Source organism: Acanthochromis polyacanthus, chromosome 22 (assembly GCF_021347895.1).
Source record: "Acanthochromis polyacanthus isolate Apoly-LR-REF ecotype Palm Island chromosome 22, KAUST_Apoly_ChrSc, whole genome shotgun sequence".
Taxonomy (NCBI): domain Eukaryota; kingdom Metazoa; phylum Chordata; class Actinopteri; family Pomacentridae; genus Acanthochromis; species Acanthochromis polyacanthus.
In genome coordinates, this window is record NC_067134.1 from 30,084,401 (window position 1) to 30,108,600 (window position 24,200).

Genomic DNA, 24,200 nt, shown 5'->3' on the forward strand with positions numbered 1-24,200 from the left:
CTTACGGAATTAAAACACGAACAATTATATTTCCATCATTCCAGTCAGTTTTCCAGTCAACTCCTGCAGTCTGGTTCATAGACCTCTCAGAGAGAAAGACCTCCATCATTCTGGAAGCGCTGAAACTCCAATCAGAGAAGAAAGAAGTCATTCTGACAGGCTGCTCACATGAAGAGAGTGAAGTGAGGAGTTTCCTGCAGTGTCTGCCTTATATCTCACAGCTCAGGTAAATGAATTCTACTTTACACAATCTACTTCATGCAATAAGAAATTAATAAATTTCTCTTATAAAACTGTTTTGAATATTCCTGTGATATTTTCATGAGAATTTATGCTGGCTGATTCTGCGTGGAGGATGAAATAGCGGCAACAATTTCATATGAGAGTTGAGAAGTTTTTCTTGTATTTGATCAAATTAACATGTCATGTGTTTTGTAATTATTATAATTTCAGTGTCATGCCGCAGTTATCAGAACCTTCAGAAGAAACCATGTTCTTCAGGAATCTGTTGTGTGCAGCAGTAGAGAGAGAACAGGAGACAGGAGAGAAGATGCTGGAGCTGTTATCATCAGTGTGCACATACAAAGCATTCCCTCTTCCTGAGATATGGTGTGATTTCCTCCTGGACCTGTACTCTTATGAGACTAAAACAGGTTCGCGAGTCCTTCCATCATTACAGTCGGTTTTCCAGTCAACTCCTGCAGTCTGGTTCATAGATCTCTCAGAGAGAAAGACATCCATCCTCCTGGAAGTGCTGAAACTCCAATCAGAGAAAAAACAAGTGGAGCTGACAGGCTGGTCACATGAAGAGAGTGAAGTGAGGAGTTTCCTGCAGTGTCTGCCTTATATCTCACAGCTCAGGTAAATGATCTTTTTCATGATTTCTATTTTCACAAGAAACTGCCTTTCTCTTTTCAGTTTGTCTTGGGGTTTGTCCTTTTGATTGATTCTTTGATGCACAACATGGGTCAAAAATGACCTAAATCCAATGAAAAATGGGTATCTCCTGACCCATTCTGTGCATCAAAGGGTTACAAAATATTCTTTTTTTTCTTTATGCTTTTAGTGTTGTGCCACTGTTATCAGAAACTTCAGAAGAAATCAGGTTCTTGGGGAATCTGTTCTGTGCAGCAGCAGAGAGAGAAGAGCAAACAGGAGAGAAGATACTGGAGCTGTTATCAGTGTGCACATACAAAACATTTTCTCTAAAACAAAAATGGTGTGATTTCCTCCTGGACCTGTACTCTTATGAGGCTAAAACAAGTTCAAGAGTCCTTCCATCATTACAGTCAGTTTTCCAGTCAACTCCTGCAGTCTGGTCCATAGACCTCTCAGAGAGAAAGACCTCCATCCTCCTGGAAGTGCTGAAACTCCAATCAGAGAAGAAACCAGTGGAGCTGACAGGCTGGTCACATGAAGAGAGTGAAGTGAGGAGTTTCCTGCAGTGTCTGCCTTATATCTCACAGCTCAGGTGAATGAGTCATAATGTTTTTCATGATTTATGTTTTTTCTGCCCTGTTTGAGAGGTTCTTAGTAGAGATTAAAATATAACAAATTTCATACCAGAAATTATAGAAAAGATTCAATTCTTTTTAATGGAAAATAACAGTATTTTAATTACATGATTTCAGTTTCGTGCCTCAGTTACCAGAACCTCAAGAAGAACCCAGATTCTTGGAGATGCTGTTCTGTGCAGCAGCTGCAGAGAGGAAGCAGCAGAAACGAGAGAAGATACTGGAGCTGTTATCATCAGTCTGCACATACAAAACATTCCCTCTCAAACAGAAATGGTGTGATTTCCTCCTGGACCTGTACTCGTATGTGACTGAAACAGGTTTCAGAGTCCTTCCATCATTACAGTCAGTTTTCCAGTCTGGTCCTGCAGTCTGGTCCATGGACCTCTCAGAGAGAAAGACCTCCATCCTCCTGGAAGTGCTGAAACTCCAATCAGAGAAGAAACCAGTGGAGCTGACAGGCTGGTCACATGAAGAGAGTGAAATGAGGAGTTTCCTGCAGTGTCTGCCTTATATCTCACAGCTCAGGTGAATGGATTATCTCTTTAACGATTTCTGATTTCTGCTATCTCATTTGAGTGTTTCCACATACAGATTGAAATGTAGCAAATTTCATACTGACATGTATAAATAAGGTTTAATGCACTAGCAAGGACCATGCCACAACAAAGCGAGTTGGTAGCTTTAGTGAGGAACGGTAGTGTTGGATGATGTGGAAGACTATAGGATGTAAGGATGAGGATGGATGTGAATGTTTTCTGGTTGGCTGGTTGGCTGATCTGGGATACCATGATGTTCAAAGCTTGAGTGAAAGGCAGCTGAATGTGGAGGTTCCGTCTCGGGTGACACTCTTCACTAAAGACTGCAATGGACCTTCCCAAGTTTGTGATCATGACATTCAGTTGAAGGTGGACTTGACCAAGGTCATTGGCATTGTTGCAGGTGTATGAACAACATGTCAGAGATGGCCAGTGGCCAAGAGCTTGAATTTTTTGGTTGAGTTGCCTGTCCTGGATGTTGTGGATATTGCTCCCAGAATAGCAGATAAGTATGAACTTCTTGTTGAGATCCCCAGAGAGTTGTCGCTATTTTGATTGCTTATAGTTCATCAAGATGGAAGTGGACTGAAGGTCAAAAGGCCTAGAACATTCTTCTGATGGAGGGATGATGAAGGGATGATAATAAAGGAGGACTTGAGGAGGGATGAAGGAGAGATGATGGGAGATGGAGGAGAGATGGTGAGAAGACAATGGAGGGATGGAGGAAGGAACAAGAAGGGATGAAGAGATGGTAAAAAAATAGAATAGAATAGAATGCCTTTTATTGTCACTATACACAAGTACAATGAGATTTCGAGCATCTCCATCAGTGCAAGATACATGTAATAAAAATCACAAAAAAGGATAAGTTAAAACAGTTAAAAAGAATAAAAAGTGCATGGTCAGTGTGATATTGCACATTAGAATAGTCCGTATTGCACAGTAGACGGTTTTGAGGTAGTCTTGGGGGGGGGGGGGGGGGGGGGGGGGTTGGATTGTCAGTGCATGTTTGAATTCAGAGTGGTGATGGCTTTTGGAAAGAAACTGTTTTTGAGTCTGTTTGTTTTGGTTCTTATGCACCTGTAGCGGCTTCCTGAGGGCAACAGGACAAACAGATCGGAACCAGGGTGGAAGTTGTCCTTGATGATGTTTCCTGCCCTTTTAAGGCAGCGGGAGGTGTAAATGTCCATCAGGGAGGGGAGGGGGCAGCCGATGATTTTCTGTGCTGTCTTAACAATCCTCTGAAGCCCCTTCCTGTCTGCCATGGTGCAGCTGCCGTACCACACTGTGATGCAGTAAGTCAGCAGGCTCTCAATGGACGAGCGATAGAAGGTCGTCAGCAGGGTGGGGTCCAAGTTGTTTCTTGAGAACCCTCAGGAGATGTAGCCGCTGCTGCGCCTTCTTAATGATGGCCGTGGTGTTGTCCGTCCAGGAGATGTCGGAGGAGATGAGGACGCCCAGGAACCGGAAGGTGTGGACCCTCTCCACACGCTCACCGTTGATGTAGAGGGGAGCTAGGTCGGTGCCGAGCTTCCTAAAGTTGACAATGATCTCCTTTGTTTTCTTGGTGTTCAGAGCAAGGTTGTTTTCTGAACACCAAGCTGCCAACTTCAGGACCTCCCCTCTGTAGGCTGTCTCGTCTTCTCCTGAGATGAGTCCGACAACTATTGTGTCATCAGCAAACTTCACGATGAGGTTGCTGTTGTGGGCCGGACGACAGTCATGGGTGTAGAGGCAGTACAGGAGGGGGCTCAGCACACAGCCTTGTGGGGAGCCGGTGCTCAGTGTCTGCGTGGAGGACAGGTGGGGGCCGAGTCTCACAGCCTGGGGCCGGTTGGTGAGGAAGTCCTTTATCCAGGCACATGTGAGAGGGGGGAGGCCGAGAGTGTCCATTTTGGTGATGAGAATGTCCGGAATGATTGTATTGAAGGCAGAGCTGAAATCCACGAAGAGCATTCGGACATAGCTCTGCTGCTGCTCCAGATGTGACAGCGCGGAGTGTAGAGCTACAGCGATGGCATCCTCAGTGGATCTGTTTGCACGATATGCAAACTGGTAGGTGTCGAAGTCTGGGGGGAGATGGTCCTTGATGTGCTGGAGGACCAGTCTCTCGAAGCACTTCATGATTATCAGAGTGAGGGCCACAGGATGATAATCGTTTGGGCTCGTGGTGGGAGACTTCTTAGGTACTGGGATGATTGTGGCGGTTTTCAAACAGGGCGGAATGACTGCCTGGGCCAGGGAGAGGTTGAAGATTCTGGTGAAGATGTGGGTGAGCTGGAGGGCACACACCTTGAGCACTTTACCAGGAACACCATCAGGGCCAGCAGCCTTCTTAGGGTTCACTGCCAGGAGCACCCGTCTGACTTCATGCTCGCTGACAGTGAGTATAGTGGTGCAGGAACTGGGTGGGGGTGGAGGTAGGTCAGGGGCTGCTGAGTGTTGCTGTTGTGATGATTCAAAGCAAGCAAAAAAGCTGTTTAGCTCCTCAGCCAGTGATGCACTCAGGTCTTCTGTTGTCGTAGTGCCGCCCCTGGAGTTTATGATGTCATAAATGCCCTGCCACACCGCACGTGTGTTGTTGCTGGACAGGTGAGACTCTATGCACTTCTTATGGTCCGCCTTTGCTTTTATTTTTGCTTTACAGAGACATTCCAGCCATTGAGATGAGGGAGGGATGATGGGCATGAAATAAGAATGATAGGATGTAAAGAGGAGGGATGATGAAGCTGAGGGAAGGATGTTACAGAAAAGGAAGAGATGATGGAGATAAGGTGGGGTGATGAAGATGAGGGAGGGATGATGAGTGATGGTGGGGCTTTAAAGAAGATGATCAAAAAATAGAGGAGCAACGATGAAAAGATGTTGGAGGGTTGAAGGAGATAATGAGGACTGAAGAAGGAATGAAAAGGATTGAGGAGGATTGATGGAGAGGGGATGATAGTGATGGAGGAGGAATAAGAAGATGGTGGAAGAAGACTCAAGAGATGACAAAGATACGGTCTCAGGATAGAGGAGGGATGACGAAGAGATGAGAAGGATAAGGAGATGGAGGAAGGATGACAAAGAAAGGCAGAGAGATGAAGAGATGACAAGGGTTGGAGAAATGACGACGAGATGCCAGAGGAATGGCATGGGATGATGGACGGATGGTGGGGAAGGGATGGCAGAGATTAAGGAGTGATGAATGATGGCCATGAGGGAGGAATGATGAAGAAATAGTGGAGGGTTGAAGAAAATGATGAAGGGATGGAGGAGGAAAGGGAAGATGGGGAAGAGGGATAATGGAACAATGCTGGAGGGATGACAAATGATAAAGGGTTAGAGCAAGGATGACAATGAGCCACTGGTTGGATGAATGAGATGAAGGAGGGATATTGGGGGAGCAAGTATGAACTCGCATTTGGTTGATTCTGGAGAGTGGTAAATTGGGCATGGATCTTGTACTGAGGTGCTTTACTACTCAGTCTGCTGTTGTGGTTGGATTGTGGAGGCAGAGGTGTCTTGCCTGTCAGGTAATTAGGCATGTGGTTGAGGTGCATGGCCGTGCTCCTGAAACTAAGTTGGCAAGTTAGCGTTAATTTCTTTTTGATCAAAAATATGCATAACTACTGTGCCACTTGTTATGATTTCAGTTACCAGCCTCAGCTATCAAGACCTTCAGAAGAAACCAGATTCTTGGGGAATCTGTTCTGTGCAGCAGCGGAAACAGACCAGCAGACAGGAGGAAAGATACTGGACCTGCTTCCATCTCTGTGCACTTTTGAAACATTCCCTCTCAACCAGAAATGGTGTGATTTCCTGCTGGACCTGTACTCTTATAAGACTAAAATGGGCTTAGGTCCTCCTCCATCATTACAGTCAGTTTTCCAGTCAACTCCTGCAGTCTGGTCCATAAACCTCTCAGAGAGAAAGACCTCCATCCTCCTGGAAGTGCTGAAACTCCAATCAGAGAAGAAACAAGTGAAGCTGACAGGCTGGTCACATGAAGAGAGTGAAGTGAGGAGTTTCCTGCAGTGTCTGCCTTATATCTCACAGCTCAGGTAAATTATTATTGTTTCCATGATTTCCGTGTTCACTGGAAGCTGTCTTATCTAATTCAAGTGTTTCTCCTTTGACATTTATGTATTAAAGGAAATTTGATGTTACAGTTTAAAGAAAATTTCATTTTGATTAAATGTGTAGATTCAACAATTTTAATCCTTATAATTTCAGTTTCATGCCACAGTTATCAGAACCTTCTGAGGAAATCAGGTTCTTGGGGAATCTGTTCTGTGCAGCAGCAGAGAGAGAACAGCAGACAGGAGAGAAGATATCGGAGCTGTTATCATCAGTGTGCAGATACAAAACTTCCCCATTTAAGGAGCTGTGGTGTGATTTCGTACTGGACCTGTGCACTTACGGAATTAAAACACGAACAATTATATTTCCATCATTCCAGTCAGTTTTCCAGTCAACTCCTGCAGTCTGGTTCATAGACCTCTCAGAGAGAAAGACCTCCATCATTCTGGAAGCGCTGAAACTCCAATCAGAGAAGAAAGAAGTCATTCTGACAGGCTGCTCACATGAAGAGAGTGAAGTGAGGAGTTTCCTGCAGTGTCTGCCTTATATCTCACAGCTCAGGTAAATGAATTCTACTTTACACAATCTACTTCATGCAATAAGAAATTAATAAATTTCTCTTATAAAACTGTTTTGAATATTCCTGTGATATTTTCATGAGAATTTATGCTGGCTGATTCTGCGTGGAGGATGAAATAGCGGCAACAATTTCATATGAGAGTTGAGAAGTTTTTCTTGTATTTGATCAAATTAACATGTCATGTGTTTTGTAATTATTATAATTTCAGTGTCATGCCGCAGTTATCAGAACCTTCAGAAGAAACCATGTTCTTCAGGAATCTGTTGTGTGCAGCAGTAGAGAGAGAACAGGAGACAGGAGAGAAGATGCTGGAGCTGTTATCATCAGTGTGCACATACAAAGCATTCCCTCTTCCTGAGATATGGTGTGATTTCCTCCTGGACCTGTACTCTTATGAGACTAAAACAGGTTCGCGAGTCCTTCCATCATTACAGTCGGTTTTCCAGTCAACTCCTGCAGTCTGGTTCATAGATCTCTCAGAGAGAAAGACATCCATCCTCCTGGAAGTGCTGAAACTCCAATCAGAGAAAAAACAAGTGGAGCTGACAGGCTGGTCACATGAAGAGAGTGAAGTGAGGAGTTTCCTGCAGTGTCTGCCTTATATCTCACAGCTCAGGTAAATTATTGTTGTTTTCATGAGTTCCGTGTTCACTAGAAGCTGTCTTATCTAATTCAAGTGTTTCTCCTTTGACATTTAAGTATCAAAGGAAATTTGATGCGAGAATTTAAAGAAAATTTCATTTTGATTAAATGTGTAGATTCAACATTTTTAATCCTTATAATTTCAGTTTCGTGCCACAGTTATCAGAACCTTCCGAGGAAATCAGGTTCTTCGGGAATCTGTTCTGTGCAGCAGCAGAGAGAGAACAGCAGACAGGAGAGAAGATACTGGAGCTGTTATCATCAGTGTGCAGATACAAAACTTCCCCATTTAAGGAGCTGTGGTGTGATTTCGTACTGGACCTGTACACTTACGGAATTAAAACACGAACAATTGTATTTCCATCATTCCAGTCAGTTTTCCAGTCAACTCCTGCAGTCTGGTTCATAGACCTCTCAGAGAGAAAGACCTCCATCATTCTGGAAGTGCTGAAACTCCAATCAGAGAAGAAACAAGTCATTCTGACAGGCTGCTCACATGAAGAGAGTGAAGTGAGGAGTTTCCTGCAGTGTCTGCCTTATATCTCACAGCTCAGGTAAATTATTATTGTTTTTTTATTTATACACTGCTCAAAAAAATTAAAGGAACACTTTGAAAACACATCATTATTTCAATGTGGGGAAAAACAAACTGGATATTTTCATTGATATGGACTGGATAATGTGTTAGGAATGAAAAGATGCCACATTGTTTGATGGGAGTGAAAATTATCAACCCCCCAGGAGGGCTAAATTCAAGACACCCCAAAATCAAAGTGAAAAAACTGATGTGGCAGGCTAGTCCATCTTTCTGAAATTCCTTGGCAGCAACTCAAAATGATATTGAGTAGTTTGTATGGCCTCCATGTGCTTGTATGCAGCCTGACGATGGCGGGACAAGCTCTGAATGAGACGATGGATGGTGTCCTGGGATATCTCCTCCCAGAACTGGACCAGGGCATCACTGAGCTCCTGGACAGTCTGAGGAGCAACCTGGTGGTGTCTGATGGAACAAAACATAATGTTCCAAAGGTGTTCTATTGGATTCAGGTCAGGTGAGCATGGGGGCCAGCTAATGGTATCAGTTCCTTCATCCTCCAGGAACTGCATGAGTTCTCTTACCACATAAGACTGGGCATTGTAATGCACCAGAAGGAATCCAGGACCACTGCACCAATGTAGGGTCTGACAATGGGTCAAAGGATTTCATCCTGATAGCTAATGGCAGTCAGAATGCTATTGTTCAGTCTGTAGAGGTCTGTGCATCCTTCCATGGATATGCCTCCCCACACCATCACTGACCCGCCACCAAACTGGTCATGCTGAACAATGTTACAGGCAGCATAACATTCTCCACGGCTTCTCCAGACCCTTTCATGTCTGTCACATGTGCTCAGGGTGAACCTGCTCTCATCTGTGAAAAGCACAGGGCACCAGCGGTGGACCTGCCAATTCCTGCGTTCTATGGCAAATGCCAGCCGAGCTCCACGGTGCCGATCAATGAGCACAGGGCCCACTGGAGGATGCTTGGCCCTCCGACCACTCTCATTGCATCTCTTTCTGATTGTTTGGTCAGAGACATTCACACCAGTGGTCTGCTGGATGTCATTTAGAGCTATTGCAGTGCTCATCCTGTTCCTCCTTGCACAAAGGAGCAGATACCTGTCCTGCTGATGGGTTGAGGACCTTCTACAGTCCTGTCCAGCTCTCTTAGACTAACTGCCTGTCTCCTGGAATCTCCTCCATGCTGTTGAGAATGTGCTGGGAGACACAGCAAACCTTCTGGCAATGGCACACACTGATGTGCCATCGTGGAGGAGTTGGACTGCCTGTGCAACCTCTGTAGGGTCCAGGTATCGCCTCATGCTACCAGAAGTGACACTTACCCTAGCCAAATGCAAAACTAGTGAAAAACAGTCAGACAATATTGGGAAGGAAAAATACGTCAGTGGCCTTCACCTGTAAACTCATTTCTGTTTTGGGGGTTGTCTCATTGTTACCCCTCTAGTGCACCTGTTGTTAATTTTATGAACACCAAAGCAGCTGAAACTGACTAAAAACCTCCTGTTACTTACTTGACCAAATCAGTATCCCACATGTTTCACTGACTTGATGCAATACTTAGATTAATAAGTGTTCCTTTAATTTTTTTTGAGCAGTGTATATAACTTCTGCATTCATGTAAAGTCCTTGTCTAAATCAAGTGTTTCTCCTTTTTAAGTATAAAAGTTAACTTCATGCTACAGTATACAGAAAATTTCACTTTGATTAAATGGGTATATTTTTTTAATCTTTGTAATTTCAGTTTCGTGCCACAGTTATCAGAACCTTCTGAGGAAATCAGGTTCTTCGGGAATCTGTTCTGTGCAGCAGCAGAGAGAGAACAGCAGACAGGAGAGAAGATACTGGAGCTGTTATCATCAGTGTGCAGATACAAAACATTCCCTCTAAAACAACAATGGTGTGATTTCCTGCTGGACCTGTACTCTTATGTGGCTGAAACAGGTCTGAGAGTCCTTCCATCATTACAGTCAGTTTTCCAGTCTGGTCCTGCAGTCTGGTCCATAAACCTCTCAGAGAGAAAAACCTCCATCCTCCTGGAAGTGCTGAAACTCCAATCAGAGAAGAAACCAGTGTGTCTGACAGGCTGGTCACATGAAGAGAGTGAAGTGAGGAGTTTCCTGCAGTGTCTGCCTTATATCTCACAGCTCAGGTAAATGAATTCTACTTTACACCATTCAGTCTATACAAGGAGAAATCCATGAATTCTAATGTCATTGTACTGATTGAAACATTTCAGTCATATTTCTTTGTCATCACTTTTATATTTCTACATTCTGACTTTATCCACATGGGGTCATATTTCAGTTCTATTTCATCTCTGCTCATTTCAGAGGGAAACATTGTTCTCTTTCCACCACTGTATTTATTTAGTGTTTCAGTTACTTTTTGTCTTTGAGTCTGAGATTTCTCTACATGTATGATCAGTTTATGAAACTGGCTGTATTATAGATGAAACAAGCCAACAGGATATAAAGTGAAGTCATTTATATCAGTTTCTAGAGGGTTCTTCCATCTCAAATCATCAGAGGTCTTCTGATTAAATATCTCCATTTAGATAAAACAAATTATTATTGAATTTAAATTTGTAAAATGGAATGTGTGAAATTTTAGGTTTATGTATCAAATATCTTCTGCGATCAAAGTTGTTTAAAAATGTCCTGTTGACCATCTTTCAGCAGAATTTTTTCACTCAGTGAAATTTGAGGCTTCCAGAAATGTTCAGTTTTATTTCTTGTCATGTCATTGATTCAGAATCTGGAATATTGGAAAAGTAATGAAATAGTTTCTCATTTTGAGTGAGTTGAAATATGAATAAAGTTAAAGTCATCATGAAATGTTTCATCTTTGAGCTTAAATTCTGATAATGCAGAAGTCAACTCATATTTTCTGAACCACATGTAGCTGAATGTCACAATAATACAAAACTAAACACAGAATACTTTTAATTTGACATACTTGATCACAAAAATGAACACCAAGTTTTTTTCTTTTATCTTTCATCACTGATAGAGCAGATGTGACAATTTTTACCACAAAAACAAAAATGATCCAAGTAGAACAGAGTTGTGGAGTTTCAAAATGCTTCTTTATAAATAAATAAGATCAATTCTTTTTGAATAAAAGCATCTGACATCATTTTCAGTCTCCACAAACTCAACTCAGTGTATTGTCCTCCTACTTATTGCAGAGATGCTTGAAGGTAAACTCTTCATCAGTCACTCTAAATATTCATGTTGTCACACTTGAACTTTGTCAGAGTCCAGCTGTGACTTTGGTCTTGAAGTTTATTCTCAGTGGAACACAAAGCAGAGGATCCATTTTATTCCTATCAAACACTTTCCTTCATGATGATAAATTTAGCAGTGAAGTGTTGGTCACATTAGTGGATGAGATTAGCATTAAATATATGTCCAGGTATGAAAATGTCCCACTAGAAACATCCCACTATCCAACAGATGAGTGGATTTGGTTCTATTCTGCTGCTGTCATCCTCATAATCTGATGCAGTGACAATTCCCAAAGAAATGACACCAAACTACATGACAAGTCTCCTCCAAAGCTACATTTATGTCTGCAAAGTGGGTCTGAAGATGACAAATATGCAATTATTAAATATATACATATATTTTCTGTGTTATATTTGGAGAAGAGTTTATAAACTGCAGAACTCTGTTTGACTTGGATCAGATTATTTACTAATGTTTCAGTTTTTGTGTTTCAAGTTGTCAAAGCTGCTCAGTTCTGAAAGTTCAATGGAAATACATTTCTTTCCATTTTTGTGACCAAGTATTTTATATTCAAAGTATTCTTGGTGTTCTGTGTGTATTATTGTGACATCCAGCTACATGTGGTTCAGAAAATATCACTGGTTGAGTTTTGCATCAATATTTTATTTGTTAATGTGAGTTCAGAGATGGAACTTTTCATGATGGCTTCAATTTTTCCTTTTTCATATGTCTGCTCACCCACCATCAGAGACAGTTTTTTAAAAATACTTTTTCAATATGAACAATCCTGACTTAATGACATGAAGAAAACAGTAAAAATTTCAGGTTTTTAACTTTAATAATTCCTGAGATATTGTTGTCCAAACAGCCTGAATTTTCAGTGTGCAGAAGAACCTGCAGAAACTGGATCGACGGTCCATCATTAAACTAAAGCTTTTTTCTCAGGAAAGATGGATCACCGACAATCTTTCAAACTTCCATATTTTATGCTTTAAAAAAACTTGTGTCAAATTAGAGATATTGGAGCAAAAATGTAAAAAAAAAATGGATGATTTGGTATGGAATGATCCCACATTTTTTATTTGATTTCGACATTTTATGTCATGATTCATGATAAATTGCTGATTTAAATTAACTGTAGATTGAGTTATTAAGACGGTGTGTTATTTTTCATGTCCATTATTTCTCATGTTATTAGTCAACTGATCATGAATATGAAAGAGTTGATAGAACTTAATGAAGGTCAGTGACTGACTGAAGCAATGAAGCAGAGAGAAGAATGTGAGTTTATCTGTTGATGTAGAAATATTTCCTGCAACACTTTGGAAACATGTGACAGTCTGGTACCTGTATGAGAAGAATGAAAAGATGTGGATAAAAAGAGCTGCAGCTCAGTGACAACTATTCAGTCATGTTAATACCTCTTTATGGAAAAACAGAAACACAAGACAGGAAATGAAAAAACTGTGACATTTAAGGTGGTATTGGGTTTGTGAATATTTCAAGAGTTTGAAGATGAAATCTGTAACCTGTAAAGCATCTGTTACTGCACTGATGAAACAGGAATCATTCCTCATGTGGAGTTGTATTTCTATGACTGAGATGAAATCATTAAAACATGTTTTTCTCTTCATTTTACAGAGTTCAGAAGAAGTTACCTCTTGATGAAACAACCAGGATGTTTGTGAATCTGTTCTGTGCAGCAGCAGAGAGAGAACAGCAGACAGGAGAGAAGATACTGAAGCAGTTATCATCAGTGTGCAGATATGAAGGATTTCCTTCATTTTACATGGATGGAAAATCTCAGAGTGATTTCCTGCTGGATCTGTTCTCCCTTGTGAAGGACTATGAGACTAAAACAGGTCTGAGAGTCCTTCCATCATTACAGTCAGTTTTGCAGTCAGCTCGTGCAGACTGGTTCATAAACCTCTCAGAGAGAAAGACCTCCATCCTCCTGGAAGTGCTGAAACTCCAATCAGAGAAGAAACCAGTGTATCTGACAGGCTGGTCACATGAAGAGAGTGAAGTGAGGAGTTTCCTGCAGTGTCTGCCTTATATCTCACAGCTCAGGTAAATGAATTCTACTTTACACCATTCAGTCTATACAAGGAGAAATCCATGAATTCTGATGTCATTGTACTGATTGAAACATTTCAGTCATATTTCTTTGTCATCACTTTTATATTTCTACATTCTGACTTTATCCACATGGGGTCATATTTCAGTTCTATTTCATCTCTGCTCATTTCAGAGGGAAACATTGTTCTCTTTCCACCACTGTATTTATTTAGTGTTTTAGTTACTTTTTGTCTTTGAGTCTGAGATTTCTCTACATGTATGATCGTTCATTAAACTGGCTGTATTATAGATGAAACAAGCCAACAGGATATAAAGTGAAGTCATTTATATCAGTTTCCAGAGGGTTCTTCCATCTCAAATTATCAGAGGTCTTCTGATTAAATATCTCCGTTTAGATAAAACAAATTATTATTGAATATAAATTTGTAAAATGGATTGTGTGAAATTTTAGGTTTATATATCAAATATCTTCTGTGATCAAAGTTGTTTAAAAATGTCCTGTTGACCATCTTTCAGCAGAATTTTTTCACTCAGTGAAATTTGAGGCTTCCAGAAATGTTCAGTTTTATTTCTCTTCATGTCATTGATTCAGAATCTGGAATATTGGAAAAGTAATGAAATAGTTTCTCATTTTGAGTGAGTTGAAATATGAAAAAACTTAGTCATCATGAAACGTTTCATCTTTGAGCTTAAATTCTGATAATGCAGAAGTCAACTCATATTTTCTGAACCACATGTAGCTGAATGTCACAATAATACAAAACTAAACACAGAATACTTTTAATTTGAAATACTTGATCACAAAAATGAACACCAAGTTATTTTCTTTTATCTTTCATCACTGATGGAGCAGATGTGACAATTTTTACCTCAAAAACAAAAATGATCCAAGTAGAACAGAGTTGTGGAGTTTCAAAATGCTTCTTTATAAATAAATAAGATCAATTCTTTTTGAATAAAAGCATCTGACATCATTTTCAGTCTCCACAAACTCAACTCAGTGTATTGTCCTCCTACTTATTGCAGAGATGCTTGAAGGTAAACTCTTCATCAGTCACTCTAAATATTCATGTTGTCACACTTGAACTTTGTCAGAGTCCAGCTGTGACTTTGGTCTTGAAGTTTATTCTCAGTGGAACACAAAGCAGAGGATCCATTTTGTTCCTATCAAACACTTTCCTTCATGATGATAAATTTAGCAGTGAAGTGTTGGTCACATTAGTGGATGAGATTAGCATTAAATATATGTCCAGGTATGAAAATGTCCCACTACAAACATCCCACTATCCAACAGATGAGTGGATTTGGTTCTATTCTGCTGCTGTCATCCTCATAATCTGATGCAGTGATAATTCCTAAAGAAATGACAGCAAACTACATGACAAGTCTCCTCCAAAGCTACATTTATGTCTGCAAAGTGGGTCTGAAGATGACAAATATGCCCTTATTAAATATATACATATATTTTCTGTGTTATATTTGGAGAAGAGTTTATAAACTGCAGAACTCTGTTTGACTTGGATCAGATTATTTACTATTGTTTCAGTTTTTGTGTTTCAAGTTGTCAAAGCTGCTCAGTTCTGAAAGTTCAATGGAAATACATTTCTTTCCATTTCTGTGACCAAGTATTTTATATTCAAAGTATTCTTGGTGTTCTGTGTGTATTATTGTGACATTCAGCTACATGTGGTTCAGAAAATATCACTGGTTGAGTTTTGCATCAATATTTTATTTGTTAATGTGAGTTCAGAGATGGAACTTTTCATGATGGCTTCAATTTTTTAAATGTTTTGTGTCACTTGTAATCAGAGACTATTAGATCTACTTGTCCAATCTTATCAATTCTGAATTATTGACATGATGAGAAAAGGAGAGAAATGTTCAGGTTTTTATCTTGAATAGTTTCTGGGATATTGTTGTTTAAACAACCTGAAATTTCATTATGCAGAAAAAAACCTGCTGAAAATGGATCGATGGTCCATTATTAAATTAAAGCATTTATCTCAGAAAAGATTTGATTTATCAGAACAGAAACACAACACAGACAATGAAAAACTCTGACATGTGAAGTTATTGGGTTTGTGAATATATCAGGAGTTTGAAGATGAAATCTGTAACCTGTAAAGCATCTGTTACTGCACTGATGAAACAGGAATCATTCCTCATGTGGAGTTGTATTTCTATGACAGAGATGAAATCATTAAAACATGTTTTTCTCTTCATTTTACAGAGTTCAGAAGAAGTTATCTCTTGATGAAACAACCAGGATGTTTGTGAATCTGTTCTGTGCAGCAGCAGAGAGAGAACAGCAGACAGGAGAGAAGATACTGAAGCAGTTATCATCAGTGTGCAGATATAAAGGATTTCCTTCATATTACATGGATGGAAAATCTCAGAGTGATTTCCTGCTGGATCTGTTCTCCCATGTGAAGGACTATGAGACTAAAACAGGTCTGAGAGTCCTTCCATCATTACAGTCAGTTTTCCAGTCAGCTTCTGTAGTCTGGTTCATAAACCTCTCAGAGAGAAAGACCTCCATCCTCCTGGAAGTGCTGAAACTCCAATCAGAGAAGAAACCAGTGTATCTGACAGGCTGGTCACATGAAGAGAGTGAAGTGAGGAGTTTCCTGCAGTGTCTGCCTTATATCTCACAGCTCAGGTAAATGAATTCTACTTTACACCATTCAGTCTATACAAGGAGAAATCCATGAATTCTGATGTCATTGTACTGATTGAAACATTTCAGTCATATTTCTTTGTCATCACTTTTATATTTCTACATTCTGACTTTATCCACATGGGGTCATATTTCAGTTCTATTTCATCTCTGCTCATTTCAGAGGGAAACATTGTTCTCTTTCCACCACTGTATTTATTTAGTGTTTTAGTTACTTTTTGTCTTTGAGTCTCAGATTTCTCTACATGTATGATCAGTTTATGAAACTGTCTGTATTATAGATGAAACAAGCCAACAGGATATAAAGTGAAGTCATTTATATCAGTTTCTAGAGGGTTCTTCCATCTCTGATCATCAGAGGTCTTCTGATTAAATATCTCCGTTTACATAAAACAAATTATTATGAATATAAATTTGTAAAACGGATTGTGTGAAATTTTCGGTTTCTGTATCAAATATCTTCTGCGATCAAAGTTGTTTAAAAATGTCCTGTTGACCATCTTTCAGCAGAATTTTTTCACTCAGTGAAATCTGAGGCTTCCAGAAATGTTCAGTTTTATTTCTCTTCATGTCATTGATTCAGAATCTGGAATATTGGAAAAGAAATGAAATAGTTTCTCATTTTGAGTGAGTTGAAATATGAATAAAGTTAAAGTCATCGTGAAACGTTTCATCTTTGAGCTTAAATAATCCTGATAATCCAGAAGTCAACTCATATTTTCTGAACCACATGTAGCTGAATGTCACAATAATACAAAACTAAACACAGAATACTTTTAATTTGAAATACTTGATCACAAAAATGAACACCAAGTTATTTTCTTTTATCTTTCATCACTGATAGAGCAGATGTGACAATTTTTACCACAAAAACAAAAATGATCCAAGTAGAACAGAGTTGTGGAGTTTCAAAATGCTTCTTTATGAATAAATAAGATCAATTCTTTTTGAATAAAAGCATCTGACATCATTTTCAGTCTCCACAAACTCAACTCAGTGTATTGTCCTCCTACTTATTGCAGAGATGCTTGAAGGTAAACTCTTCATCAGTCACTCTAAATATTCATGTTGTCACACTTGAACTTTGTCAGAGTCCAGCTGTGACTTTGGTCTTGAAGTTTATTCTCAGTGGAACACAAAGCAGAGGATCCATTTTGTTCCTATCAAACACTTTCCTTCATGATGATAAATTTAGCAGTGAAGTGTTGGTCACATTAGTGGATGAGATTAGCATTAAATATATGTCCAGGTATGAAAATGTCGCACTACAAACATCCCACTATCCAACAGATGAGTGGATTTGGTTCTATTCTGCTGCTGTCATCCTCATAATCTGATGCAGTGATAATTCCCAAAGAAATGACACCAAACTACATGACAAGTCTCCTCCAAAGCTACATTTATGTCTGCAAAGTGGGTCTGAAGATGACAAATATGTCCTTATTAAAAATATACATATATTTTCTGTGTTATATTTGGAGAAGAGTTTATAAACTGCAGAACTCTGTTTGAACTCGGATCAGATTATCTACTAATGTTTCAGTTTTTGTGTTTCAAGTTGTCAAAGCTGCTCAGTTCTGAAAGCTCAATGGAAATACATTTCTTTCCATTTTTGTGACCACGTATTTCATATTCAAAGTGTTCTTGGTGTTCTGTGTGTATTATTGTGACATTCAGCTACATGTGGTTCAGAAAATATCACTGGTTGAGTTTTGCATCAATATTTTATTTGTTAATGTGAGTTCAGAGATGGAACTTTTCATGATGGCTTCAATTTTTCCTTTTTCATATGTCTGCTCACCCACCATCAGAGACAGTTTTTTAAAAATACTTTTTCAATATGAACAATCCTGACTTAATGACATGAGGAAAACAGTAAAAATTTCAGGTTTTTAACTTCAATAATTCTTGATATTGTTGTCTAAACAGTGTATAGAGAACGGATGGATGGATATTGGTTTTTGTCGGACAAATGTGTTTTTCTCACCCGCTGTGGTAATCACATCTGAAAGTGGTTTATACCGGCGGATTCATGAGAATCTAAGCTTTCCATCGGCGTATAGTGTTTGTTAAATCGCGTTTGCAGCCGTCGGACATTCTTGAAATTCCTATGCAAATTAGTAGGTGTACCGCCGGCGGTACACTGAAGTTTAAGGGGTTAAACTAAAGCATTTTTCTCAGGAAAGATGGATCACCGACAATCTTTCAAACTTCCATATTTTATGCTTTAAAAAACTTGTGTCAAATTAGAGATATTGGAGCAAAAATGTAACAAAAAAATGGATGATTTGGTATGGAATGAACCCACATTTTTTTATTTGATTTCGATATTTTATGTCATGATTCATGATAAATTGCTGATTTAAATTAACTGTATATTGAGTTATTAAGACGGTGTGTTATTTTCATGTCCATTATTTCTCATGTTATTAGTCAACTGATCATGAATATGAAAGAGTTGATAGAACTTAATGAAGGTCAGTGACTGACTGAAGCAATGAAGCAGAGAGAAGAATGTGAGTTTATCTGTTGATGTAGAAATATTTCCTGCAACATTTGGAAACATGTGACAGTCTGGTACCTGTATGAGAAGAATGAAAAGATGTGGATAAAAAGAGCTGCAGCTCAGTGACAACTATTCAGTCATGTTAATACCTCTTTATGGAAAAACAGAAACACAAGACAGGAAATGATAAAACTGTGACATTTAAGGTGGTATTGGGTTTGTGAGTATTTTGAGAGTTTGAAGATGAAATCTGTAACCTGTAAAGCATCTGTTACTGCACTGATGAAACAGGAATCATTCCTCATGTGGAGTTGTATTTCTATGACTGAGATGAAATCATTAAAACATGTTTTCTCTTCATTTTACAGAGTTCAGTGGTTATCTCTTGATGAAACAACCAGGATGTTTGTGAATCTGTTCTGTGCAGCAGCAGAGAGAGAACAGCAGACAGGAGAGAAGATACTGGAGCAGTTATCATCAGTGTTCACAAATGAAACATGTCCTCACATATACAGCTATGATAAATATGAGATTGATTTCCTGCTGGATCTGTTCTCCCATGTGAAGGACTATGAGACTAAAACAGGTCTGAGAGTCCTTCCATCATTACAGTCAGTTTTCCAGTCAGCTCCTTTTTTCTGGTTCATAAACCTCTCAGAGAGAAAGACCTCCATCCTCCTGGAAGTGCTGAAACTCCAATCAGAGAAGAAAGAAGTGGAGCTGACAGGCTGGTCACATGAAGAGAGTGAAGTGAGGAATTTCCTGCAGTGTCTGCCTTATATCTCACTGCTCAGGTAAATGAATTCTACTTTACACCATTCAGTCTATACAAGGAGAAATCCATGAATTCTGATGTCATTGTACTGATTGAAACATTTCAGTCATATTTCTTTGTCATCGCTTTTATATTTCTACATTCTGACTTTATCCACATGGGGTCATATTTCAGTTCTATTTCATCTCTGCTCATTTCAGAGGGAAACATTGTTCTCTTTCCACCACTGTATTTATTTAGTGTTTTAGTTACTTTTTGTCTTTGAGTCTGAGATTTCTATACATGTATGATCAGTTCATTAAACTGGCTGTATTATAGATGAAACAAGCCAACAGGATATAAAGTGAAGTAATTTATATCAGTTTCTAGAGGGTTCTTCCATCTCAAATCATCAGAGGTCTTCTGATTGAGCATCTCTGATTTACTTCTTTAAAAATTATCATGAAATATAGTATTGAAAATCAAATCTGTGAAATTTTAGGTTTATATATCAAATATCTTCTGCAATCAAAGTTGTTTAAAAATGTCCTGTTGACCATCTTTCAGCAGAATTTTTTCACTCAGTGAAATCTGAGGCTTCCAGAAATGTTCAGTTTTATTTCTCTTCATGTCATTGATTCAGAATCTGGAATATTGGAAAAGTAATGACATACTTTCTCATTTTGAGTGAGTTGAAATATGAATAAAGTTAAAGTCATCATGAAACGTCTCATCTTTGAGCTCAAATCAAATAAATTCTGATAATGCAGAAGTCAACTCATATTTTCTGAACCACATGTAGCTGAATGTCACAATAATACAAAACTAAACACAGAATACTTTTAATTTGAAATACTTGATCACAAAAATGAACACCAAGTTATTTTCTTTTATCTTTCATCACTGATAGAGCAGATGTGACAATTTTTACCACAAAAACAAAAATGATCCAAGTAGAACAGAGTTGTGGAGTTTCAAAATGCTTCTTTATAAATAAATAAGATAAATTCTTTTTGAATAAAAGCATCTGACATCATTTTCAGTCTTGTTGATCCTCAGGGCCAGTGACCCCCTAATTAACTTATTCAGCTGTCAGGGAATCACCGGACCAGCTCTCCATCCTTCGGGTCCGGTCCTACTGCCCCCTGAGATCTTACTCAGAGGGATGCTGCAGAACTGTTAAGCTGGTTGACGAGGAAAATTCGCCTAGCTGTCTCACTGCCTTCATCCAGACGCCTATCCCTGCTTCCTCTGATAATTAATTTAACCGAGTAGCCACTTCGGTATAGTTAAATTTAACCACCAGACACACCTGTTAACGGCAGCTTTTCCTCTCATAGATCTTGCACTTGTTAAGTTGCTAGGTTAATTCAGAGGTTATGGACATATAGACAACCTCTAGGATATGTTTATATAGGGCCAACCTGGCCCCCATGACTAGGTAACCTTTCAGAACCTCTACTATTGTTATGCACGCTGTAATCTGACTTTTTACATCCAGAGCTAGATGTATAAGTATTCATTCAGGGATAAAAATAGCACTTGCAATTTGTTGTCTTTAATTGCAGAATAATGCTTTATTAATATAGTTTTAGCAGGGCAAAAGCATAGCCAATAAATCATCAGACAGTTAATCAAACATCACTATTCTTTCAATTGTTTAACACGACTCATTAGTGGAACTATGCTTTCATAAAAGAGAAGTAATATTCACCCAGATTACATAATTTGGAGGGAGAGCAGTCACGGTGTGGCCATACCCGGCTGCTCACCTGAGACCCGCCGGGGCCCAGGGGGAAGTGGACGGGGGTCCGACCAGATTTAGATCTGCATATATCCATTTTTGTTGTTTGGTCCAGTATTCCTCACATGGAAAATAGAGTTCAGTAATGTTCCTTCAGACAGCATTATTTCCAGATCACAGTTCAGTAATCCTCCAACACTGCAGGAAACGCAGTACTTTGGTCCATAATTCCATCAGAACAGTTATTCCTTTGCAGATCATGTTGAATTCCCAGTCCGAGTTACGTGGTAATCATCCCCTGTGCTCAGACTGATGTCTGGATTGCACCCAGGCAGATACCCGCAACGATCTCCCAACTTGCGTCTCGATCAGATGTAATTTATAGTTTACTGTATCTTTACCCCCTCCCAACTCACACACTTGCCCCATACACTGACCGCATGATCACCTCCACTTTTAAGGAACTGAAACTATCTGTTTTGGACTGTCCAGACAGCCCATCTTGCCCCCCCCTGATCTCTCCTGTCTGCAACTCAGCACAGGCTCCTGATCAGGAAATGGAAACGCAGATGTCAGCCTCTAACTGTCGCTGGCATCCCATTGTGCAATCTTTTGGACAATGTGTACAGACTTATTAAAAAAACCCAATCTATTTTGAGTCTAGAGACCCTTACTGTGAACACTTGACCCTAGTTCACTTAACTCGTGACTTCTCACCTCAATACAAAGTTAAAACCCTCTTATCTTAACAGTAGTCAAATCAAAACTCTTAAAAGCATTCCCATTTCATAAAGCATAAGTTCCTCTTTTTACTCAAATCTATCAAACACATCAGCTTTCACAGTGAGCTGCTGTTCTGACTTCTAAAGTTTCAACATTAAAGAATGTAAGAATAGACACTTGGTTAGTTCAAACTCATTCATTAGGTTATGGCATAATCTGATCCTAAATCACAGTTATATCACAATGTTCCCTTATTTAGCTGTTGTTCTGTCAGAGTCTCCCCTTTGTGGCTGATTCTGGGATCTCATATCTCCATGCTTCACAACACCCCCTTCTATGAGATCCCAGTCAGCCCCTATAAATGGCTGGTTTTGGGATCCCATATCTCCATGCTTCACAACACCCCCTTCTTGGGATCCAGAAACAGACATTTCTTTCCTTTCCTTCTTTCATGCAAAGAAATCCTCATCTTCATCAGTCGGAGTTCCCACAACCCGACCACCTGCCAGGCACCAGCGTCCCCGCTCGGCACTTGTGATGACATCTTCCAGCTCTGCTGCAACTTGTGAGAGAGGTCTCCTACCTCTCTCCCCGCTCTGCTCAGCTGTTGGTCTGCGTCCCTTACTCCTTCCTCCGCTCCTCATCTTCTTCATCAGATGAGATGTTCTCTGGTGTTCTGCTAACAGGTGGTTTCACATCCTCTGCACCGTAGTACATCCTCTCAGGCGGTTCGTCGGGCTGGCTTGGTGGACATGTGTCAGCTCCTTCAGAAAACACGTGTAATCCCAACGCCACGAACCTCCAGCTGAAGTCTGCCTCCCCAGGATGCAGCTTTCCGGCCTATACGTTCCATCTTTCAGATAAAAATAACCCAAAACTTTGGGATAACACAGTGGTTGATTATTAGTTTATTAAATTTTCAGCAGTGAGCAAGCATACAGGTCAGCCTGTTATTTTAGGCCTTTGTATTTCTTCTGGGGCACCTCCCTCACACCATATTCAGCTACGGGGAGTTCAGCACCCACAGGCGTTGTACCGATATCCGAAATCCTTCTTGGTCAGTCCAAATAAATCCTTCAGTTAGGAACCTTCAAAAAGGTCTCCCAGTTGATCGTGGTTACCTAGGTACAGCTCGCTGATACTCAGACAGCTCCCCAGCTCTACCTGGTTTCAACTTCTGCAGTCACTTTTTAATCCACTTCTTGAATGCAGGTTTCTGCCTCCTCTTGGATACATCCAGCATGGAAAAAACTTGTACATCCTCATTCTCGTTGGACCAAAGTCCTTTTTCAGAACATTCCAACTTTCTAAGAGCTCTGCCTGCCCAGAGCTCTGGTTGTGCATCTTCTCCTGGTAACCCCCCCATTAAACAGTGGTCACTCTAACGAAGGGGGGCAGGCTCTGTGTGCTCGTGACCATATTCCTGGTTTCCTTAGTCAACAACTGGACTCAGCTACTCCACTCTCTGGAATTAAATTTCAAGCACGAAAGGTATCTCTCACCTTTCTTCTTTCCCCACTCACTTGGGACGGTGTTTCATAATGAGCCCTCCTACCCGCTGTCCTCTGCGACCAGTGTTGTAATCCACACACCTCACAGCTCTGCAGGACACAGCGTAGTCCGCTCCTAGAAATCCAAAGTCAGCTTATCCAGCCGTCCACGCGACAGAATGACGCCACCATGGCCAAACACCACTTAACCTTTTTTAGATGTAATGCACACAATAACCTGACTTTCTACCACCAGGAAAAATATTCATTCTTAGTGACTGTGATAGGGATAAAGTGAATTTCCAATCTGTTAACTTTAATTGCAGGAAAAATGTTTTCATAAAAGAGAAGTAATATTCACCCAGATTACATAATTTGGAGGGAGAGCAGTCACGGTGTGGCCACACCCGGCTGCTCACCTGAGACCCGCCGGGGCCCAGGGGGAAGTGGACGGGGGTCCGGACCAGATTTAGATCTGCATGTATCCATTTTTGTTGTTTGGTCCAGTATTCCTCACATGGAAAATAGAGTTCAGTAATGTTCCTTCAGACAGCATTATTTCCAGATCACAGTTCAGTAATCCTCCAACACTGCAGGAAACGCAGTACTTTGGTCCATAATTCCAATAGAACAGTTATTCCTTTGCAGATCATGTTGAATTCCCAGTCCGAGTTACGTGGTAATCATCCCCTGTGCTCGGACTAATGTCTGGATTGCACCCAGGCAGATACCCGCAACAATCTCCCAACTTGCGTCTCGATCAGATGTAATTTATAGTTTACTGTATCTTTACCCCCTCCCAACTCACACACTTGCCCCATACACTGACCGCATGATCACCTCCACTTTTAAGGAACTGAAACTATCTGTTTTGGACTGTCCAGACAGCCCATCTTGCCCCCCCCTGATCTCTCCTGTCTGCAACTCAGCACAGGCTCCTGATCAGGAAATGGAAACGCAGATGTCAGCCTCTAACTGTCGCTGGCATCCCATTGTGCAATCTTTTGGACAATGTGTACAGACTTATTAAAAAAACCCAATCTATTTTGAGTCTAGAGACCCTTACTGTGAACACTTGACCCTAGTTCACTTAACTCGTGAC

General features: G+C 40.1%; 1 protein-coding gene across 7 annotated transcripts in view; it reads left to right on the top strand.

Annotated features, from left to right (window-relative positions):
* LOC127531852 (uncharacterized) overlaps nt 1–24,200 on the top strand; it is a 33,869-nt gene that overhangs the window by 6,016 nt on the left and 3,653 nt on the right. Inside the window, exons 1-7 of one of the 7 annotated variants that reach the window (XM_051942057.1) lie at nt 6,495–6,676; nt 7,484–7,891; nt 8,216–8,389; nt 9,640–10,047; nt 12,767–13,195; nt 15,435–15,863; nt 18,756–19,181. In XM_051942057.1, the coding sequence (XP_051798017.1) occupies nt 8,223–8,389; nt 9,640–10,047; nt 12,767–13,195; nt 15,435–15,863; nt 18,756–19,181 (1,859 nt within the window). In that variant the 5' untranslated portion in view covers nt 6,495–6,676; nt 7,484–7,891; nt 8,216–8,222. Of the gene's footprint in view, nt 1–44; nt 227–1,901; nt 2,043–5,688; nt 6,097–6,494; nt 6,677–7,483; nt 7,892–8,215; nt 8,390–9,639; nt 10,048–12,766; nt 13,196–15,434; nt 15,864–18,755; nt 19,182–24,200 lie in introns of those variants that run through there. The other 6 variants (XM_051942059.1, XM_051942061.1, XM_051942058.1 and 3 more) reach the window with 6 other exon arrangements.